At 46.0% G+C, this 18,678-nt stretch overlaps 1 protein-coding gene across 1 annotated transcript in view; it reads right to left on the bottom strand.

Moving 5' to 3' along the window:
- Positions 1-17,737, bottom strand: part of LOC147123316 (palmitoyltransferase ZDHHC2-like) — a 230,397-nt gene extending 212,660 nt beyond the window's left edge. Inside the window, exon 1 of the mRNA XM_085970680.1 lies at positions 17,507-17,737. Coding sequence (XP_085826806.1) covers positions 17,507-17,630 — 124 coding nt within the window. The 5' untranslated portion in view covers positions 17,631-17,737. The remainder of the gene's footprint in view (positions 1-17,506) is intronic.
- Positions 17,738-18,678: the final 941 nt, after the last annotated feature.

Here is an 18,678-nt window from a genome sequence, read left to right as displayed (position 1 = left end):
TATCAAGAGTGAACTGGAAGGTTACTTGTATGATAACTTAATAAACAGCAGCTAACATTTTCAGAAAAGGACTTTTTTCAGGAAGTAACATCCTAAGTACACTGTAGAAAGCCTTATGATATGGTATACCTAGACTTCCAAAAAGCCTCAAAAGAACACACCTTCTACACCAGTGTGACATTTTTCCCAATTCCCACACCAGCCACCTTGTGACTTCTCCAGATTGCCGGTTAGTACAAATTAGAGACAATTCTGTACTGTGGGCCCATTCTACAGTTAAGGAACTGGATTGAGACTACAACTTCTGTTCTATTGCACTCCTGACCTGCAGGAAGATGCCACAATACATTTTACATTTAGGGGAAGCTCAGCAGGAGGGAAAAATAGAAAACAGAATGGAGGGGGAGGGTGAACAACCAGTTGTTGTGGTGCATATAGGTACCAACGATATAGGTAAAAAAACAGGATGAGGTCCTAAAAGCTGAATATAGGGAGTTAGGGGGTAAATTAAAAAATAGGACCTCAAAGGTAGTAATCTCAGGATTGTTACCAGTGCCATGTACTAGTCAGAGTTGAAATAGAAGGATATTTCAGCTGAAAACATGGCTAGAGGAATGGTGCAAGGGGGAGGGATTCAAATTCCTGGGACAGTAGAACCAGTTCTGGGGGAGGTGGGACCAGTACCAACTGGACGGTTTGCACCTGGGCGGGACCGGGACCGATGTCCTAGGGGGAGTGTTTGCTAGTGCTGTTGGGGAAGGTTTAAACTAAAATGGCAGGGGGTTGGGAACCTGTGCAGGGAGACAAAGGAAAAGGAAGCAAGGATAGAAACAAAAAACACGAAGGAGAAAAGCAAAAGTGGAAGGCAGAGAAATCAAGGGTGTAAATCAAACAGGGCCACAGTAAACAATAATTCTAAAAGGACTAAGAGTGTTAAAAAAACAAGCCTGAAGGCTTCGGGGGAAAAATTCAGATGGTTGCACCTCCTGTTAGCGCCTTAAGAGGGCGCTAACGGGACGCAAAGAAACTAGCGCCTGGGCGCGGCACTGCCCATGCCTCCCACAAAATTCAGCGGGAGGTTAGTTGTGGCACTAACCGGTAGCGCCCTGCGGTGCTGCGCCGCTGGCGATTACATCATTGGCATGCGCAGCGCCCTGCTCACGATCTTCGGGAGCACCCCCTGACTTACCGCCGGACGCTATGTCTGACGGGGTCAGGGGGGGCATACCTGCGGCCAGGAAGGCGCATTTTAAAGGCGAGGTGCGGGGCGGCCATTTTTGTTGCTGGCCGCCTGCCAGCACCTGCCTGAGCTCCCGTCCCAAACCTCCTGAAACCCCCCCTCCCCCCTGCGGAGTGCTGGCTGCGCTCCAAGAGCCTGGCACTTCTCTTGAGTGCAGGGCTGTTTTGCCTGCACTCCCGATCCCCGGGGGCCCAGCTGGTCCCCAGGTCGCGCTGCACAAGGCCCCTCCCCTTTAAGAAGGGGAGGAAGGCCTGCAATACCGCGGCGTGACGTGCTGCAGCGTGTGGCGTTGCGGCACAAAGCACCGCAATATTGACTCACAGCACCCCAAGAGGGATGCGGGACGCTTCCAGTAGCACCCCGCTTCCCTCTTGGGGCGCAATCATTCAATTTCCGGCGCAGGGACGCTAATTTTTCCGGTTTAGCCCTTTGTGTCTTAATGCGAAGAGCATTCGTAATAAGGTGGATGAATTAGCTGCGCAAATAGATGTAAACGGATATGATGTAATTGGAATTATGGAGGCATGGCTCCAGGATGATCAAAGCTGGGAATTCAACATCCAGGGGTATTCAATATTCAGGAAGGACAGGCTTAAAGGGTTGATGGTGGATAGACAATGGCAAACATTTAAACATCGCTTGGATGAACTACAGAATTTGTTCATCCCTGTTTGGCATAAAAATAAAACAAAAAATGTGACTCAACCGTGGCTAACAAGGGAAATTAGGGATAGCATAAGATCCAAGGAGAGGTCATATAAATTGGCCAGAAAAAGTAGCAAACCTGAGGATTGGGAGCAGTTTAGGATTCAGCAAAGGAGGACAAAGGGATTAATTAAGAGGGGGGGAATAGAATATGAGGGTAAGCTTGCAGGGAACATAAAACCTGACTGTAAAAGCTTCTATAAATATGTGAAGGGAAAAAGATTGGTGAAGTCAAGCGTAGGTCCCTTGCAGTCAGAATCAGGGGAATTTATAATGGGGAACAAAGAAATGGCAGACCAATTAAATACATACTTTGGTTCTGACGGCATTGAAGGCCGATAAATCCCCAGGGCCTGATAATCTACATCCTAGGGTGCTTAAGGAAGTAGCCCAAGAAATAGTAGATACATTGCTGGTCATCTTCTAAAATTCTATAGACTCTGGAATAGTTCCCATGGATTGGAGGGTAGCTAATGTAACCCCACTATTTAAAAAAGGTAGTAGAGAGAAAACGGGGAATTATAGACCGGTAAACTTGACATCGGTAGTGGGGAAAATGCTAGAGTCCATTATAAAAGATGTAATAGCAGAGCACTTGGAAAACAGTGACAGGATCGGACAAAGTCAACATGGATTTACAAAAGGTAAATCGTGCTTGACTAATCTACTGGAATTTTTGAGGATGTAACTGGTACAATAGATAAGGGAGAACCAGTGGATGTGGTGTATTTGGACTTTCAGAAGGCTTTCGATAAGGTCCCGCATAATGAGATTAGCGTGTAAAGTTCAGGCACATGGGATTGGGGGCAAGGTACTGACTTGGATAGAGAACTGGTTAGCAGACAGGAAGCAAAGAGTTGGAATAAACGGGTCTTTTTCCGAGTGGCAGGCGGTGACTAGGTGGGATACCGCAGGGATCGGTCCTAGAACCCCAGCTGTTCACAATATGCATTAATGATCTAGACGAGGGAACTAGATGTAATATCTCTAAGTTGCAGACGACACAAAGCTGGGTGGGCGTGTGTGCTGTGAGGAGGATGCAGAGAAACTCCAGTATGCTTTGGACAGGTTGGGTGATTGGGCAGATGCATGGCAGATGCAGTATAATGTGGATAAATGCGAGGTTATCCACTTTGGTGGCAAAAACAGGAAGACAGATTATTATCTGAACGGCAATAGATTGGGAAAAGGGGAAGTGCAACGAGACCTGGGTGTACTTGTGCACCAGTCGCTGAAGGTAAGCATGCAGGTGCAGCAGGCGGTTAAGAAGGCAAATGGTATGTTGGCCTTCATAGCGAGAGGATTCGAGTACAGGAGCAAGGATGTCTTGCTGCAGTTGTACAGGGCCTTGGTGAGACCACACCTTAAGTATTATGTGCAGTTTTGGTCGCCTTATCTGAGGAAGGATGTTCTTGCCATGGAGGGAGTGCAACGAGGATTCACCAGACTGATACCTGGGATGGCAGGAATGACGTATGAGGAAGAGATTGGGTCGATTAGGCTTATATTCGCTAGCATTTAGAAGAATGAGAGGGGGATCTCATTGAAACTTATAAAATGCTAACAGGACTAGACAGACTAGATGCAGGAAGGATGTTCCCGATGGCAGGGGAGTCCAGAACCAGGGGTCACAGTCTAAGGATAAGGGGTAAACCATTTAGGACTGAGATGAGGAGGAATTCTCTCACCCAGAGAGTGGTGAACCTGTGGAATTCTACCACAGAAGGCAGTTGAGGGCCAACTAACTAAAAATATTCAAGAAGTAGTTAGATATATTTCTTAAGGCTAAAGGGATCAAGGGATATGGGGAGAAAGAAGGGACAGGGTACTGAATTTGGGATGATCAGCCATGATCTCATTAAATGGCGGAACAGGCTCGAAGGGGCCGAATGGCCCGCTCCTGCTCCTATCTTCTATGTTTCTATGTTAAGGTGGGTGATCTGAAGACACGGTCAAAGACAAGGAACTTGAGGAGATTTTTGAAAGCAGGGCGAGAGATAGAAGGGAACTTTTCCAATGGGGTTTTGCAGGGCTCAGTACTAGGTTCCTTGCTTTTTTGTGGTATATGTCAATGATTTAGACTTCAATGTAGGGGGCATGATTAAGAAGTTTGCAGATGATACAAAAATTGGCCGTGTGGTTGATAGTGAGGAAAAAAAGCTATAGACTGGAGGAAGATATCAATGGACTGGTCAGGTGGGCAGAAAAGTGGCAAATGGAATTCAATCCAGAGAAGTGTGAGGTAATGCAGTTGGGGAGGGCTAACAAGGCAAGGGAATACACAATAAATGGTGGGATGCTGAGATGTGTAGAGGAACAGAGGGACCTTGGAATGCATGTCCATAGATCCCTGAAGGTAGCAGGACAGGCAGATAAGGTGATAAGTTAGAATACTGTGTACAGTTCTGGTCACCACATTACAGGAAGAATGTGATTGCACTAGAGAGGATACAGAGGAGATTTACGAGCATGTTGCCAGGACTGGAGAATTTTAGCTATGATGAAAGATTGGATAGGCTGGGGTTGTTTTCTTTGAACAGAGGAGGCTCAGGAGAGACTTAATTGAGGTGTATAAAATTATGAGGGGCCTTGAGAGTGGATAGGAAGGACCTATTTTCCTTAGCAGAGAGGTCAATAACCAGGGTGCATAGATTTAAACTAATTGGTCGTAGGATTAGAGGGGAGTTGAGGAGAAATGTTTCACCCAGAGGGTGGTGGGGGCCTGGAACTCACTGCCTGAAAGGGTGTAGAGGCAGAAACCCTCATCGTATTTAAAAAGTATCTTTATATACACTTGAAGTGCCGTAACCTACAGGGCTATGGACCAAGAGCTAGAAAGTGGGATTAGGCTGGATAGCTCTTTTTCGGCCAGCACAGACACAATGGGCTGAATGGTCCCCTTCTGTACCACATATTTCTATGATTCTATGAACTAGGCAGTTCCTGAGAGCAAGAGTGCAATGTGAACAACTGCCCACCAATGTTGGCAGGGGAAAGAGCGGGGACAAGGAGAAGCCCAATGATGGAGGAGTCAACAGGGTGTCGAGAGATGCAAGGTTGGAGATGATCATTAAGGTAGGGTAGGTTTTTAAATGCTAGGATAAGAATTCTCAAGTTAACTTGCTGAGGCATGGGAAATAAATAGTACTTGGACAGGATGGAGCTGATGCAAATACTAGACTTTGCATAGGTGAGAATGTGAGCTTCAGCAATTTGAATGAATTGTAATTTGTGGAAAGTTGAGGCAGGGACGCTGGCTAGGAGGATCGTGCAAACAGATCAACGGAGGATGCAATCACAACTGCTCTACACTCTGCACTGAATCACTTAGATGGTAAAGAGACCTACATCAGAATGCTGTTCATAGACTACAGCTCAGCATTCAACACTATCGTCCCCAACAAGCTGGCCACCAAACTCCACACTCTTGGCCTGAACACTTCCCTCTGCAACTGGACCCTGGACTTCCTAACAAACAGACCCCAGTCTGTCAAATTAGGTAACCACACCTCCCCCCCCCCGACCCTGAACACGGGGGCCCCACAAGGATGTGTGCTGAGCCCCCTCCTCTACTCCCTCTTCACCCACGACTGTGTGGCTGTTCATGGTTCCAACACCATCATCAAGTTTGCGGATGATACCACGGTAGTAGGCCAGATCACCAACAACGATGAGTCAGCCTACAGGGAGGAGGTCCAGCATCTCGTGAAGTGGTGCGCCGATAACAACCTGGCTCTTAACATCAAGAAAACCAAAGAAATCATTGTGGACTTCAGGAAGTCTAAAGGCGGAAGTCACACCCCCATCCACATCAATGGGGCTGTGGTGGAAAGGGTGGACAGCTTTAAGTTCCTCGGAGTCCACATCACGGAAGACCTCTCCTGGTCCCTCAATACCTCCTCTCTGGTGGAGAAGGCCCAGCAGCGCCTATATTTCCTAAGGAGGCTGAAGGGATGTAACCTGTCACCCCTGATCCTCTCTAACTTTTTACCGCTGCACAATAGAGAGCATCCTGACGAACTGTATCACAGTATGGTATGGCAGCTGTAGCTACTATGACCGGAAAGCCCTGCAGCGGGTAGTCAAAACTGCCCAACGCATTACCGGCACCCGGCTACCGACCATAGAGCACATATACCAGAAACGCTGTTTATGGAGGTCATGGTCCATCATCAAAGACCCTACCCACCCCAGCCACAGTCTGTTTCACCCTCCTGCCATCTGGGAGACGCTACAGATGCATTCGCACCCGTACGACCAGATTTAGGAACAGCTTCTTTCCCAGGGCTGTCATCCTACTGAACTCCACAAATAAACTCTAAAGCCTGCACATCTGCCAATGCACTTTATTATGGTTATGTTTATGTTAATGTATACAAGCCAAATGAATGTTGAATGTTTAAATGTCTTAATCTAAATGCACACTCTCGGGAGCCGCAAGCCTACATTTCGTTGTACTGCACTTGTGCACTAACAATGACAATAAAGTTGTTTATTATTATTATTATTATAGAAGTCAAGCTTCGAGGTTGATGAAGGCATGGATTAGCAGTTCAGGTGGCAGTAGTGAGAAAGACAGGGGCAGAGGCAGACAATGTTATGGAGGAGAAAGAAAGCTGTTTTGCTACTGAAGTAGGATATTAAGGTTAACACTAACAGTTTTTACAAGAATGTTAAGAGAAAGAGGGCAGCTGAGGGTAATATGTGCCCCTTAAAGACAGACTCAGTTTATATTGTAATTGAAAATAAGGAAATAAAAGACTTGCTAAATAATTACTTTGTATCAGTCTTCATAGTAGAGGGAGAGGACAACGTATAAAAGATACGAAAAAAACTAAAAACAAATCAAGGGGAGGAACTTTCTATCTATCTATCTATCTATCTAAAAGAAAGCTTATGATTAGGGGAGCGTCATAGGCGTATTTACTTTTTGGTCAGACAAAAATTGTTCAGACAGTATACAAAAAACGTTCAAAATTCCGCTCATTAGCCCGCTCATTAGCGGTTGACCAATCCTACGGGGGAATTAGCGTTGAGTGACGTGATGGTTGACCAATCATACGGGGGAATCCGCTCATTAGCATTGAGTGATGTGAAGGTTGACCAATCCTACGGGGGGAGCGCGCTGCGTCACGGGGGGCGTTTCATGGCATTTGTGGGCGGGGCTTAATCTTTCAAACTGCCGTTAATTCAGCCATCTTGATTTTTCTGCATCTCCTTCCCTCACTCTCTCCTTCTCTCTCTCCTCTTCCCTCTCTTCATCCCTCTCTCTCTCTCTCTCTCCTTCCCTCTCGCTCTCTCCTTCCCCCTCTCTCTCTTGCTGTGAATGCGGGACCGGGAAAACCGGGGCTTTCCAATGAGCCATCCCCGACCGAAATCGGACACCTGGAGTCCGCAGCGAAAGGCGTTCGTCTGCCGCCCGGCCAACCGGGTCCAAAGGCCCGCCGCGTTAACTATGAGGAACCCCGGGCTCGCTTTGGAGTGATGGGCACCCGGCCTCCCGGTGTCGGACTGACTCCGTTCTGGTACAGGAAAGGAGAGAGAGAGAGGGGGAGGCAGAGAGAGAGAGGGGGAGGGAGGGAGAGGAGAGGGAGGGAGAGAGAGCAGGGAGAGAGAGCGGGGAGGGAGGGGGAGGGAGGGAGAGAGAGATAGAGGAGAGGGGGAGAGAGAGAGGGGCGGGAGAGAGGGGCAGGGAGAGAGAGGGGGAGGGAGAGAGAGGGTGAGGGAAGGGGAGAGAGAGGGGCAGGGAGAGGGGGGAGAGAGAGAGGGGGAGAGAGAGAGGGGGAGAGAGAGAGGGGCAGGGAGAGAGGGGGAAGAGAGAGAGGGGCAGGGAGAGGGGGGAGAGAGAGAGGGGAGAGAGGGAGGGGGCGAGAGAGGGGGCAGGGAGAGAGGGGCAGGGAGAGAGGGGCAGGGAGAGAGTGGGGGAGAGAGAGGGGGGCAGGGAGAGAGGGGGAGAGAGAGGGGGGAGGGGGGGGAGAGAGGGGCAGGGAGAGGGGGAGGGAGAGAGAGAGGGTGAGGGAGGGAAAGAGTGAAGGGGTGGGAGAGGGAGGGAGAGCTCGCCTTATTCCTTCCTTCCTTCCTTCGGCCGCCGCGATTCAAACTCTCTCTGTCTCTCTCTCCTTCCCTCTCTCTCTCCCTGTCTCTCTCTCCTTCCCTCTCTCTCCTTCCCTCTCTCCTTCCCTCTCTCTCTCTCTCCTTCCCACACAGACAGACAAACTCATTTATATATACAATAAAAATTATTTGTACTTTTTTCATAACAACAAGCCCTCAAAAAACCCTCGGCACTGCCGGGCACTCCAGCTAGTTTAATATAAGTTAAATAAAAAGGTAATAGAGACAATAATGAGACTGAAGATTGACAAACCTCCAGGTCCTGATGGTTTCCACCCCAGGGGATTAAAAGAAATAAGTGAGGAAATTGCAGATGCTTTTAGTCATGATCTTCCAAAATTCTCTGGATTCAGGAATTGTTCCCTTAGATTGGAAAATTGCTAATTTCATGCCATTATTTAAGAAGGGTGGGATAGATAAACCAAGAAATTACAGACCGATTAGTCTAATGTCTGTTGTGGGGAAGGTACTGGAATCTTGTTAGGGATAGAGTTACTGAGCACTTTAGCAAATATGAACTGATCAGAGAGATCCAGCATGGGTTTACAAAGGGTAACACATATCTAACTAACCTAGGTGAATTTTGAGAGGTCACTATCATGGTAGATAAGGGAGTGTCTATGGATGTTATTTATATGGACTTCCAGAAGGCATTCAATAAGGGACTGTTAGCAAAAATCAAAGTGCATGGAATTGGAGGCAACCTTTGGACATGGGAATTGGTTAGGAGGTAGGAAACAGAGAGTAGGGATAATGGCTATATAGTCCAATTGGCAGGATCGTTGTCGTATGTGTCTTCATAATGTTCACTTTGGGGAACTGTATGAAGTGGTGGAAGGATTTCTGGCCGTGATTAACGCTCCTTCCGTGACCGTAACCATCTTCGTACCAGCCATTAGGGTGGTTAGTCCTATGGCGGGAGGGTTTTACGGGCTCCCACAACCCATCCGAGGGGGGTTCGAAACCCTACGCCTTCTGGCCCAGCGGCGGGGATGCTACCACTACGCCAAAGGCCCACTCCATTGGCAGGATGTGACTAGTGCTGTCCCCCAGGAATCTGTACTGGGGTCACAACTTTTCACTATATTTGTAAATGACTTGGATAAAGGAATGGAGAGCCGTATATCCAAGTTTGCTGACAGCACCAATTTAGGTGGCACATTGAGTAATGTAGATGGGAGCAGAAAGTTGCACGGTGACATTGATAGATTAAGTGAGTGGGCAAAAATGTGTCAGATGGAGTTCAATGTGGGGAAGTGGGCGGTCATCCACTTTGGACCTAAGTAAGATAGAGCAGAGTATTTTCTATATGGGGAGAGGTTAGGATCTGTGAGGAACAGAGAGATTTAGGAGTTCATGTACACAAATCACTAAAAACTAGTGGACAGGTACAAAAAATAATTACAAAAGCTAATGGAATTTTGGCCTTTATCTCAAGGGGACTGGAATACAAAGGGATGGAAATGATGTTACAGTTGTATAGAGCTCTGGTTAGACTACATCTGGAGTGCTGCATTTAGTTCTGTTCACCGTATCTTAGGAAGGACGGGGTGCAGTGCAGATTCACCAGAATTATACCGGGCTTAATGGGTTAAATTATGAGGACAGATTGCATAGATTAGGCTTGTACACCCTTGAATATAGAAGGTTAAGGGTGATCTAACTGAGGCGTTTACAATGATTTAAGGATTTGATAGGGTAGATGGTGAGAAACTATTTCCTCTGGTGGCAGAGTCCAGAACAAGGGGGCATAACCTTAAAATTAGAGCTAGGCTGTTCAGAGGTGATGTCAGAAAGAACTACTACTCCACACAAAGGGGAGTGGAAATCTGGAACTCTCTCTTCCAAAAAGTTGTTGAGGCTAGGTCAATTGAAAATGTCAAAACTGAGATTTATAGATTTTTGTTAGGCAAGGGTACTAAGGGATATGGACCAAGGCAGGTAAATGGAGTTAAGGTACAGATCAGCCATGGTCTAATTGAATGGTGGAACAGGCTTGGGGGGCTGAATGGCCCACTCCTGTTCCTACGATTGGATGTGGGGGAGAAGCAGAGCTAGGTGTTGAAGCAGTATGCCAAGGCTTTGTACCTCCTGATTCAGCCTGAGGTGGTAACTGAGGAGGCTGATGGAGTCGAGGCCAGAGGCACATATATGCTGGTGGGACCCAAAATGGATAGTTTTGTTTTTTCTGACATTAAGAAATTTGGGTGCATCCAGGTCTTTTATTGTCAGATAGGGTGTTGGTGAAAGGCAAATTCAGGACTAATGTCAGGAAGTTCTTCTTCACACAGACAGCAATCAACATGTGGAATGGACGTCCGGGTAGGATAATGGTAGGAAGAACCTTGGAATAATTTAAGAAACAGTTGCATGGGGTGGTGGAGAAGGAGGGAAAGGAAACAGTAATTTATTTTTATGGAAGGATGGGCTGAATACCTTTCTATCATTTATTATTCTATAGTTAAGGAACTGTGCAACTCAGTTTTTTTCCCCTAAATAAAGCAGCTGAAGTGAAGCAGCTTACTGGACAATTGTTTATGGGATGTTGAATTTGATGTATACCCATATGAAAGTCCAGCATTTCGCATACATTCGTCACACACCAGACATCATACTTTGTTACAGAAATAAAATGACTTTTTTAAAAAAAGGAATGGAAACCAATCATTAACCTTAAAATGTATGGCAACACATTGCCCTCTCATTGTTCTTCATAGCGTATAAGTAGCTACAATTGCCTAGATTTGTGTATATAGCACAGTAGCCGCAAATGTTCAGCTAAGCAACACAACAGTGCTCATTTTTTTTATTTATTCATGGGATGTGGATGTCGCTGGCAAGGCCAGCATTTATTGCCCATCCCTAGTTGCCCTTGAGAAGGTGGTGGTGAGCCGCCTTCTTGAACTGCTGCAGTCCACGTGGTGAACGTACTCCCACAGTGCCGTTAGGGAGTTCTGGATTTTGACCCAGTGACAATGAAGGAACGGCGATATACTTCCAAGTCAGGATGGTGTGTGACTTGGAGGGAAACTTGGAGGTGGTGGTGTTCCCATGCGCCTGCTGCCCTTGCCTTCTAGGTGGTAGAGGTCGTGGGTTTGGGAGGTGCTGCCGAAGAAGCCCTGGGAGTTGCTGCAGTGCATCTTGTAGATGGTACACACTGCAGCCACGGTACGCCGGTGGTGGAGGGAGTGAATGTTTAAACTGGTGGATGGGGTGCCAATCAAGCGGGCTGCTTTGTCTTGGGTGCTGTCGAGCTTCTTGAGTGTTGTTGGAGCTGCACTCATCCAGGCAAGTGGCGAGTATTCCATCACACTCCTGATTTGTGCCTTGTAGATGGTGGAAAGGCTTTGGGGAGTCAGGAGGTGAGACACTCACTGCAGAATACCTAGCCTCTGACCTGTTCTTGTTGCCACAGTATTTATGTGGCTGGTCCAGTTAAGTTTCTGGTCAATGGTGACCCCCAGGATGTTGATGGTAATGCTATTGAATGTCAAGGGGTGGTGTTGAGACGCTTGCTTGTTGGAGATAGTCATTGCCTGGCACTTGTGCGGCACGAATGCTACCTGCCACTTATCAGCGCAAGCCTGAATGTCATCCAGGTTTTGCTGCATGCAGGCATAGACTGCTTCATTATCTGAGGAGTTGCGAATGGCACTGAACACTGTGCAGTCATCAGCGAACATAACCATTTCTGAACTTATGATGGAAAGAAGGTCATTGATGAAGCAGCTGAAGATGGTTGGGCCTAGGACACTACCCTGAGGAACTCCTGCAGCGATGCCCTGGGGCTGAGATGATTGATCGCCAACCACCACAACCATCTTCCTTTGTGCTAAGTATGACTCCAACTAGTGAAGAGTTCCCCCCGCCGATTCCCATTGACTTCATTTTTACTAAGGCTCCTCGATGCCACACTCGGTCAAATGCTGCCTTGATGTCAAGGGCAGTCACTCTCACCTCACCTCTGGAATTCAGCACTTTTGTCCATGTTTGGACCAAGGCTGTAATGAGGTCTGAAGCAGAGTGGTCCTGGCAGAACCCAAACTGGGCATCAGTGAGCAGGTTATTGGTGAATAAGTGCTGCTTGATAGCACTGTCGACACCTTCCATCGCTTTGCTGATGATTGAGAGTAGACTGATGGGGCAGTAATTAGCCAGATTGGATTTGTCCTGCTTTTTGTGGACAGGACATACCTGGGCAGTTTTCCACATTGTCGGATAGATGCCAATGTTATAGCTGTACTGGAACAGCTTGGCTAGAGGCATGGCTAGTTCTGGAGCACAAGTCTTCAGCACAACAGCCGGGATGTTGTTGGGGCCCAGAGCCTTTGCTGTATCCAGTGCACTCAGTTTCTTGATATCATGTGGAGTGAATCGAATTGGCTGAAGACTAACTTCTGTGGTGGTGGGGACCTCAGGAAGGAGGCCGATATGGGTCATCCACTCGACACTTCTGGCTGAAGATGGTTGCAAACACTTCAGCTTTGTCTTTTGTACTCACGTGCTTGGCTCCACCATCATTGAGGATGGGGATATTCATGGAGCCTCCTCCTCCCATTAGTTGTTTAATGGTCCACCACCATTCACGACTGGATGTGGCAGGACTGCAGAGCTTTGATCTGTTCTGAATCTATGCCATTTAGCATGGTGGTAGTGCCACACAACACGATGGAGGGTGTCCTCAGTGTGAAGACGGGACTTCGTCTCCACAATGACTGTGCGGTGGTCACTGCTACCAATGCTGTCATGGACAGATGCATCTGCGACAGGTAGATTGGTGAGGATGAGGTCAAGTAGGTTTTTTCCTCATGTTGGTTCTCTTACCACCTGTCGCAGGCCCAGACTGGCAGTTATGTCCTGCAGGACTCGGCCAGTAGTGGTGCTACTGAGCCACTCTTGGTGATGGACGTTGAAGTCCCCCACCCAGAGTACATTCTGTGCCCTTGCTACTCTCAGTGCTTCTTCCAAGTGGTGTTCAACATGGAATACTGAGAGTCATCAGCTGAGGGAGCGCAGTAGGTGATAATCAGCAGGAGGTTTCCTTGCCCATGCTTGACCTGAAGCCACGAGACTTCATGGGGGTCCGGAGTCAATGTTGAGGACTCCCAGGGCTACTCCTTCCCGACTGTATACCACTGTGCCACCACCCCTGGTGGGTCTGTCCTGCCGGTGGGACAGGACATACCCAGGGATGGTGATGGAGGAGTTTGGGACATTGAAAGCTAGGATTCTGTGAGTATGACTATGTCAGGCTGTTGCTTGACTAGTCTGTGGGACTCCCCATTTTGGCACAAGTCCCCAGATGTTGGTGAGGAGGACTTTGCAGGGTCGACTAGGCTGGGTGTGTCGTTGTCGTGTCCGTAGCTGGTGCCGAGGTTGATCCGTCCAGGTTTTATTCTTATTTTTTTTTATAGGGTTTTTTACAACTCAGTGGTGTGCTAGGTCATTTCAGAGGGCAGTTAAGAGTCAACCACATTGCTGTGGGTCTGGAGTCACATATAGGCCAGACTGGGTAAGGACGGCAGATTTCCTTCCCTAAAAGGACATTAGTGAACCAGATGGGTTTTTACGACAAACCGATAGTCATTACTGATACTAGCTTTTTATTCCAGATTTATTTAATTAACTGAATTTATATTCCCCAGCTATCATGGTGGGATTTGAACTCACACTCCAGATGATTAGTCCAGGCCTCTGGATTACTAGTCCAGTAACATAACCACTATGCTACCATTCCCATGGCCCCAGGCTACCTGGAGCAATGTCATGGGAGATCCACCAAAGGTTTATTTGTATTAAAGATTTGCCTGCAAACTACTAAGATATAACAGACTTTCCATATTAATGTTTGGATACAAGCTGCAACTGATAGCCATCCTAATTATTCTCCAGCGCCTACTGCCTTATGTGTTGATGATTACAATCTGTGAAGCCTTTTTATCATTTAGTTCTGCTGTAACTCATGGTAAATGCTCATGTGTACTTTTCACCTGCCAGGAATCAATTGAAGGTTTGACTTAGAAGTGATGGAGCAGGACTACATTACCTAGTGTCAAAATTTCCTGTATACAATGGCTCAAACAATTTTTAACATTTTTAAATCATTACTTTAATAGCTGGAACATTGACAATATTTTTCTTGGGTCTGTAAAAGCTGTATTTTTAATCCAGTGATTTTTGTGATATGAACAACCCTTTTTGATCCTCATTGTTTCCTCAGCAGCTTTACTCATAAACAATCAGGTACATAGAAACATAGAAGATAGGAGCAGGAGTAGGCCATTCGGCCCCTCGAGCCTGCTCCGCCATTTAATGAGATCATGGCTGATCATCCAAATTCAGTACCCTGTCCCTGCTTTCTCCCCATATCCCTTGATCCCTTTAGCCTCAAGAAATATATCCAACTCCTTCTTGAATATATTTAATGAATCGGCCTCAACTGCCCTGTGTGGCAGAGAATTCCACAGGTTCACTGGGTGAATAAATTCCTCCTCATTTCTGTCCTAAATGGCTTACCCCTTATCCTTAGACTGCGACCCCTGGTTCTGGACTCCCCCGCCATTGGGAACATCCTTCCTGCATCTAGTCTGTCTAGTCCTGTTAGAAATTTATCAGTTTCAATGAGATCCCCTCTCATTCTTCTAAACTCTAGCGAATATAAGCCTAATCAACCCAATGTCTCCTCATACGTCATTCCTGCCATCCCAGGTATCAGTCTGGTGAATCTTCGCTGCACTCCCTCCATGGCAATAACATCCTTCCTCAGATAAGGTGACCAAAACTGCACACAATACTCAGGGTGTGGTCTCACCAAGGCCCTGTACAACTGCAGCAAGACATCCTTGCTCCTGTACTCGAATCCTCTCACTATGAAGGCCAACATACCATTTGCCTTCTTAACCGCCTGCTGCACCTGCATGCTTACCTTCAGCGACTGGTGCACAAGGACACCCAGGTCTCGTTGCACTTCCCCTTTTCCCAATCTATTGACGTTCAGATAATAATCGGTCTTCCTGTTTTTACCACCGAAGTGGATAACCTTGCATTTATCCACATTATACTACATTTGCCTTATATCTGCCCAATCACCCAACCTGTACATTTGCGTCTTCAGTGTTCCCAGCACAGAACTTTGTGCACCAGAAGCATAAATTGAATAACTGGGCGAGCGCTAAAGACAAAAATTTATCATTCCTGTTTAGTTATTACTATGTCGTACACAATCCAGGCTGTCACTTTAGTGCAGTACTGAGGGAGTGCTGCACTGTCAGATGAGATGTTAAACGTCTGCCCTCTCAGGTGGATGTAAAAGATCGCATGGCATTATTCAAAGAAGAGCAGGGGCGTTCTCGTGATGTCCTGGTCAATATTTATCCCTCAACCAACATCACTAAAATAGATTATCTGGTCATGCATCTCATTGCTGATTGTTGAGCGTTGCTGTGCACAAATTGGCTGTTGTGTTTCCCTACATTACAGCAGTGAATACACTTCAAAAGTACTTCATTGGCTGCGAAGCACTTTGAGATGTCCTGAGGTAGTGAAAGGCGCTTTAATTGCGAGTCCTTTCCTTTCTTCTTTTATGTCTTCAAAACTGTCACTTGCAGCTCTTTCTATGATAGAAAGTTTTGTTTATACTAAGAGTTAATAAAGTATAATAGTTATTTATTCAGTGACAGACTGATGCATTTTGAAATAAGCTTGAAGAAATGCCAGAATGTTCAAATTTTCCAGGGCCTGCTGTATTTACTACTCTGCATAACACTGCATTCTTGCAGTGCTCAGTTCAACCACAAGATGCTGCTACAGTGTTTTATCATAGCTGCAACTAGTGGGACAAACAAGTATTGCAACAGTGCAATATAAATATTTCCCTGGATATCAGTCTTTATAAAAAATCATTTGCAGGTGGCTTCTGGATCCTTCTCTCCACCCTCACCCTAGTGTGTGTGTGTATGTGTAAAAACTTCATTTTTTAAGTTGGCTATTCCAAAACTGCAATTAAGCAAAGGAACTTAAGGACTGTGTGATGGCATAAATCTAGTCTCCAAAAAGTCAAGATAAAGCGCCTAGCATCTTTAGAAATAAAAAGAAAATAAATAGTAAATGGTGGAAATAAATAGCAGATCTATTAGCATCTGAAAAGAGAGAAGGCAGGTTGGTATTTCATAAGAATCCTATTCAATGAAGGGTCCATGCCCAATATGCTAACCAATCTTTTCTCTTTCAGATGTTGATGGACCTCTTATGAATTAGGTTTTATTTCACCTAGAATCTTTGCTTAGATCAAAAACACATCATTACTCATTAATAGTAAATACAGCTCTTTGTAGTATATGTAGGGATTAAACAAACACTGTACTTGGATATTACCATTGACCAATACTTGCCATAAGTAGAGAATAAAGGAATAATGACAAGTAATTAATTTCACTACCTCTTTTGTTAGGAAGTAATTCAAATATATCTTCTTTAAAATGTTTATTAGTATATATCTTGGCAGTCGTACAATATATTTTCCCTGGTTTTGCATTTGGTGCCAGTACAGTAAAAGGTACTTGGTCTCTGTGGTACCCTAAATGCAGTTTCATTGATCTTTAGACAAGCACACATTTTATTTCTCCCTTCCTGTTTTCCATTTCAACCCAGGCCACTTTGAAATGAAATTGCTAAGTTAAAAATATGTTTGCACTATGAACTTTTTCATGTGACCTCAGACATCAGAGGTTTCGTTAATATGGATGCATCTACATTAAAGCAAGGTAACCACTATCTGCCTTTCTCCATAAGTGAAGTGAACATGTTACTAATACTGGGTTGACGCAAGCATCGTCTCAAATTTAGGGTGTAGTTTGGAATAAATGTCAATACAAATGTGCAGACACGAGTTGTACAGTACCGGGAATTGCTAAGTTACCCCACCCAAAACAACATTCATGGTTACTGGTTTAAAACAAAACAATGTCATACAATTACGAAAATTGGAAAAAAATTCTAATCTAATAACCGATTCTATTGTAATTACTGTAATATGCGCATTTTGCCATGCACGGGATTACCCAAAGGTAACTCAACCTAAAAAAACGCACCAAGAATTTCCACCTGCGCTTTACATGTGTAGCATCTCAACCCATCAGCAACACAAAACAAATTAATAATTCAAAATAAATGATTCTCTCTTTGTATCCGTCTAACTTGCATTCGTTTCACTTTTCTTGCTGACTCTGAATGTTAACGGAACACATTTGTGCTGGGTGTCGGATCCCTGGCTGCGACCACTCAAAATGGTGAGGAGCCATCGCCTGTTTACAAACAATTCGCAGCGGAGTGGGAGCAGGAGCGGGAGGGCGGCGGTGCCCCCCGGGGAGGAGCTGCTGTCAAACCGGCTCGGCTCGGCTCCATTGTGCCCTGGTGTGCGAGTGATGCGCGCTGCTTCGAATGCCTTACCCACACACAGCTGGATGACATAGGCGTAGTAGGACCAGCAGGCGATGAGCCCGATGAAGAGGACGGGGATCCAGTACAAGACTCGCTGACACCTCTTCAGGGTGCGGGAGCGCGACGGCGCCATCTTCTCTTCGCCGATGCAGCTTTCTCTCCTCTTCTGCGGCGGTACAGCACCGGCGGCAGTGGGAGAGAGCTGGCGGAGCGGCACCGATCGTCTGCTCTCTGCTTGGGTGCTGCGTTACTGAGAGCTGGGGCCCGCCACCGTGACGTACGGTTCACACTGCACAGCGCAAGCGGAGCTAAACACTGTCAGCTGGCACTGCCACCCCGGGCACGGCGGACATCACATGCCATATCATTATTACATTACATTAATCAAACATATAGCAATTAATCAATTTAGCATTTTCCCTCTTTTGAAGGTTAGACAACAGAATAATAACATTACAGTGATCACATTTAATGAATTATAATGCATTTAGAACTAGTGAATATAATCCAGGATGCTGATAATTTACCTCTTTTAAAATTGGGAACAATACATTATACCTGAGCTCATTTAGGACTAACTAGTAAAGTCAAATGGCGGCTGCAGTGTAATTCATTAAGTATAAGGACACCTATATATGAATGAATTCTGCTTTAAAGCTAAAATGTTTTGACCATAATTAGATCCAGGATTTTTGAGCATCAGTGTTCTGTTTTCATTCCGCGCTGGCTAATTTCAGTCGCCCACTCGCCCCAGGCTTCCACCAAAAAACTTTCGGGCTGCCAATTTGTAGCAGACAAGTGTGGTTAACTGAAAATTTCAAAAGGAGAAAAAATGAATGAAATATAATACAAACATGGATGATTACAAAAGTTGGAGTGTTATCCATGATACCTTTTTTGCATGGCAAACAACTAAGCAATTTCTAATTACGGCCACAGAATCATAAACTCTAACATAATAACATGAGGATTAATTGCTCAGAATCTGTGGGGGGGGGAAATTGGGTTGCTTTGCGCCTTCCGTTAGCTAACGGGGCACAAACATAGAAACATAGAAGATAGGAGCAGGAGTAGGCCATTCGGCCCCTCGAGCCTGCTCCGCCATTCAATGAGATCATGGCTGATCATCCAAACTCAGTACCCTGTCCCTGCCTTCTCCCCATATCCCTTGATCCCTTTAG

Source organism: Somniosus microcephalus, chromosome 2, assembly GCF_052327205.1.
Source record: "Somniosus microcephalus isolate GS21.2 chromosome 2, FLI_Smic_1.0, whole genome shotgun sequence".
NCBI lineage: Eukaryota > Metazoa > Chordata > Chondrichthyes > Squaliformes > Somniosidae > Somniosus > Somniosus microcephalus.
Note: the sequence above shows the minus strand (reverse complement) of the source record. Positions and strands in the feature narration are given on the sequence as shown.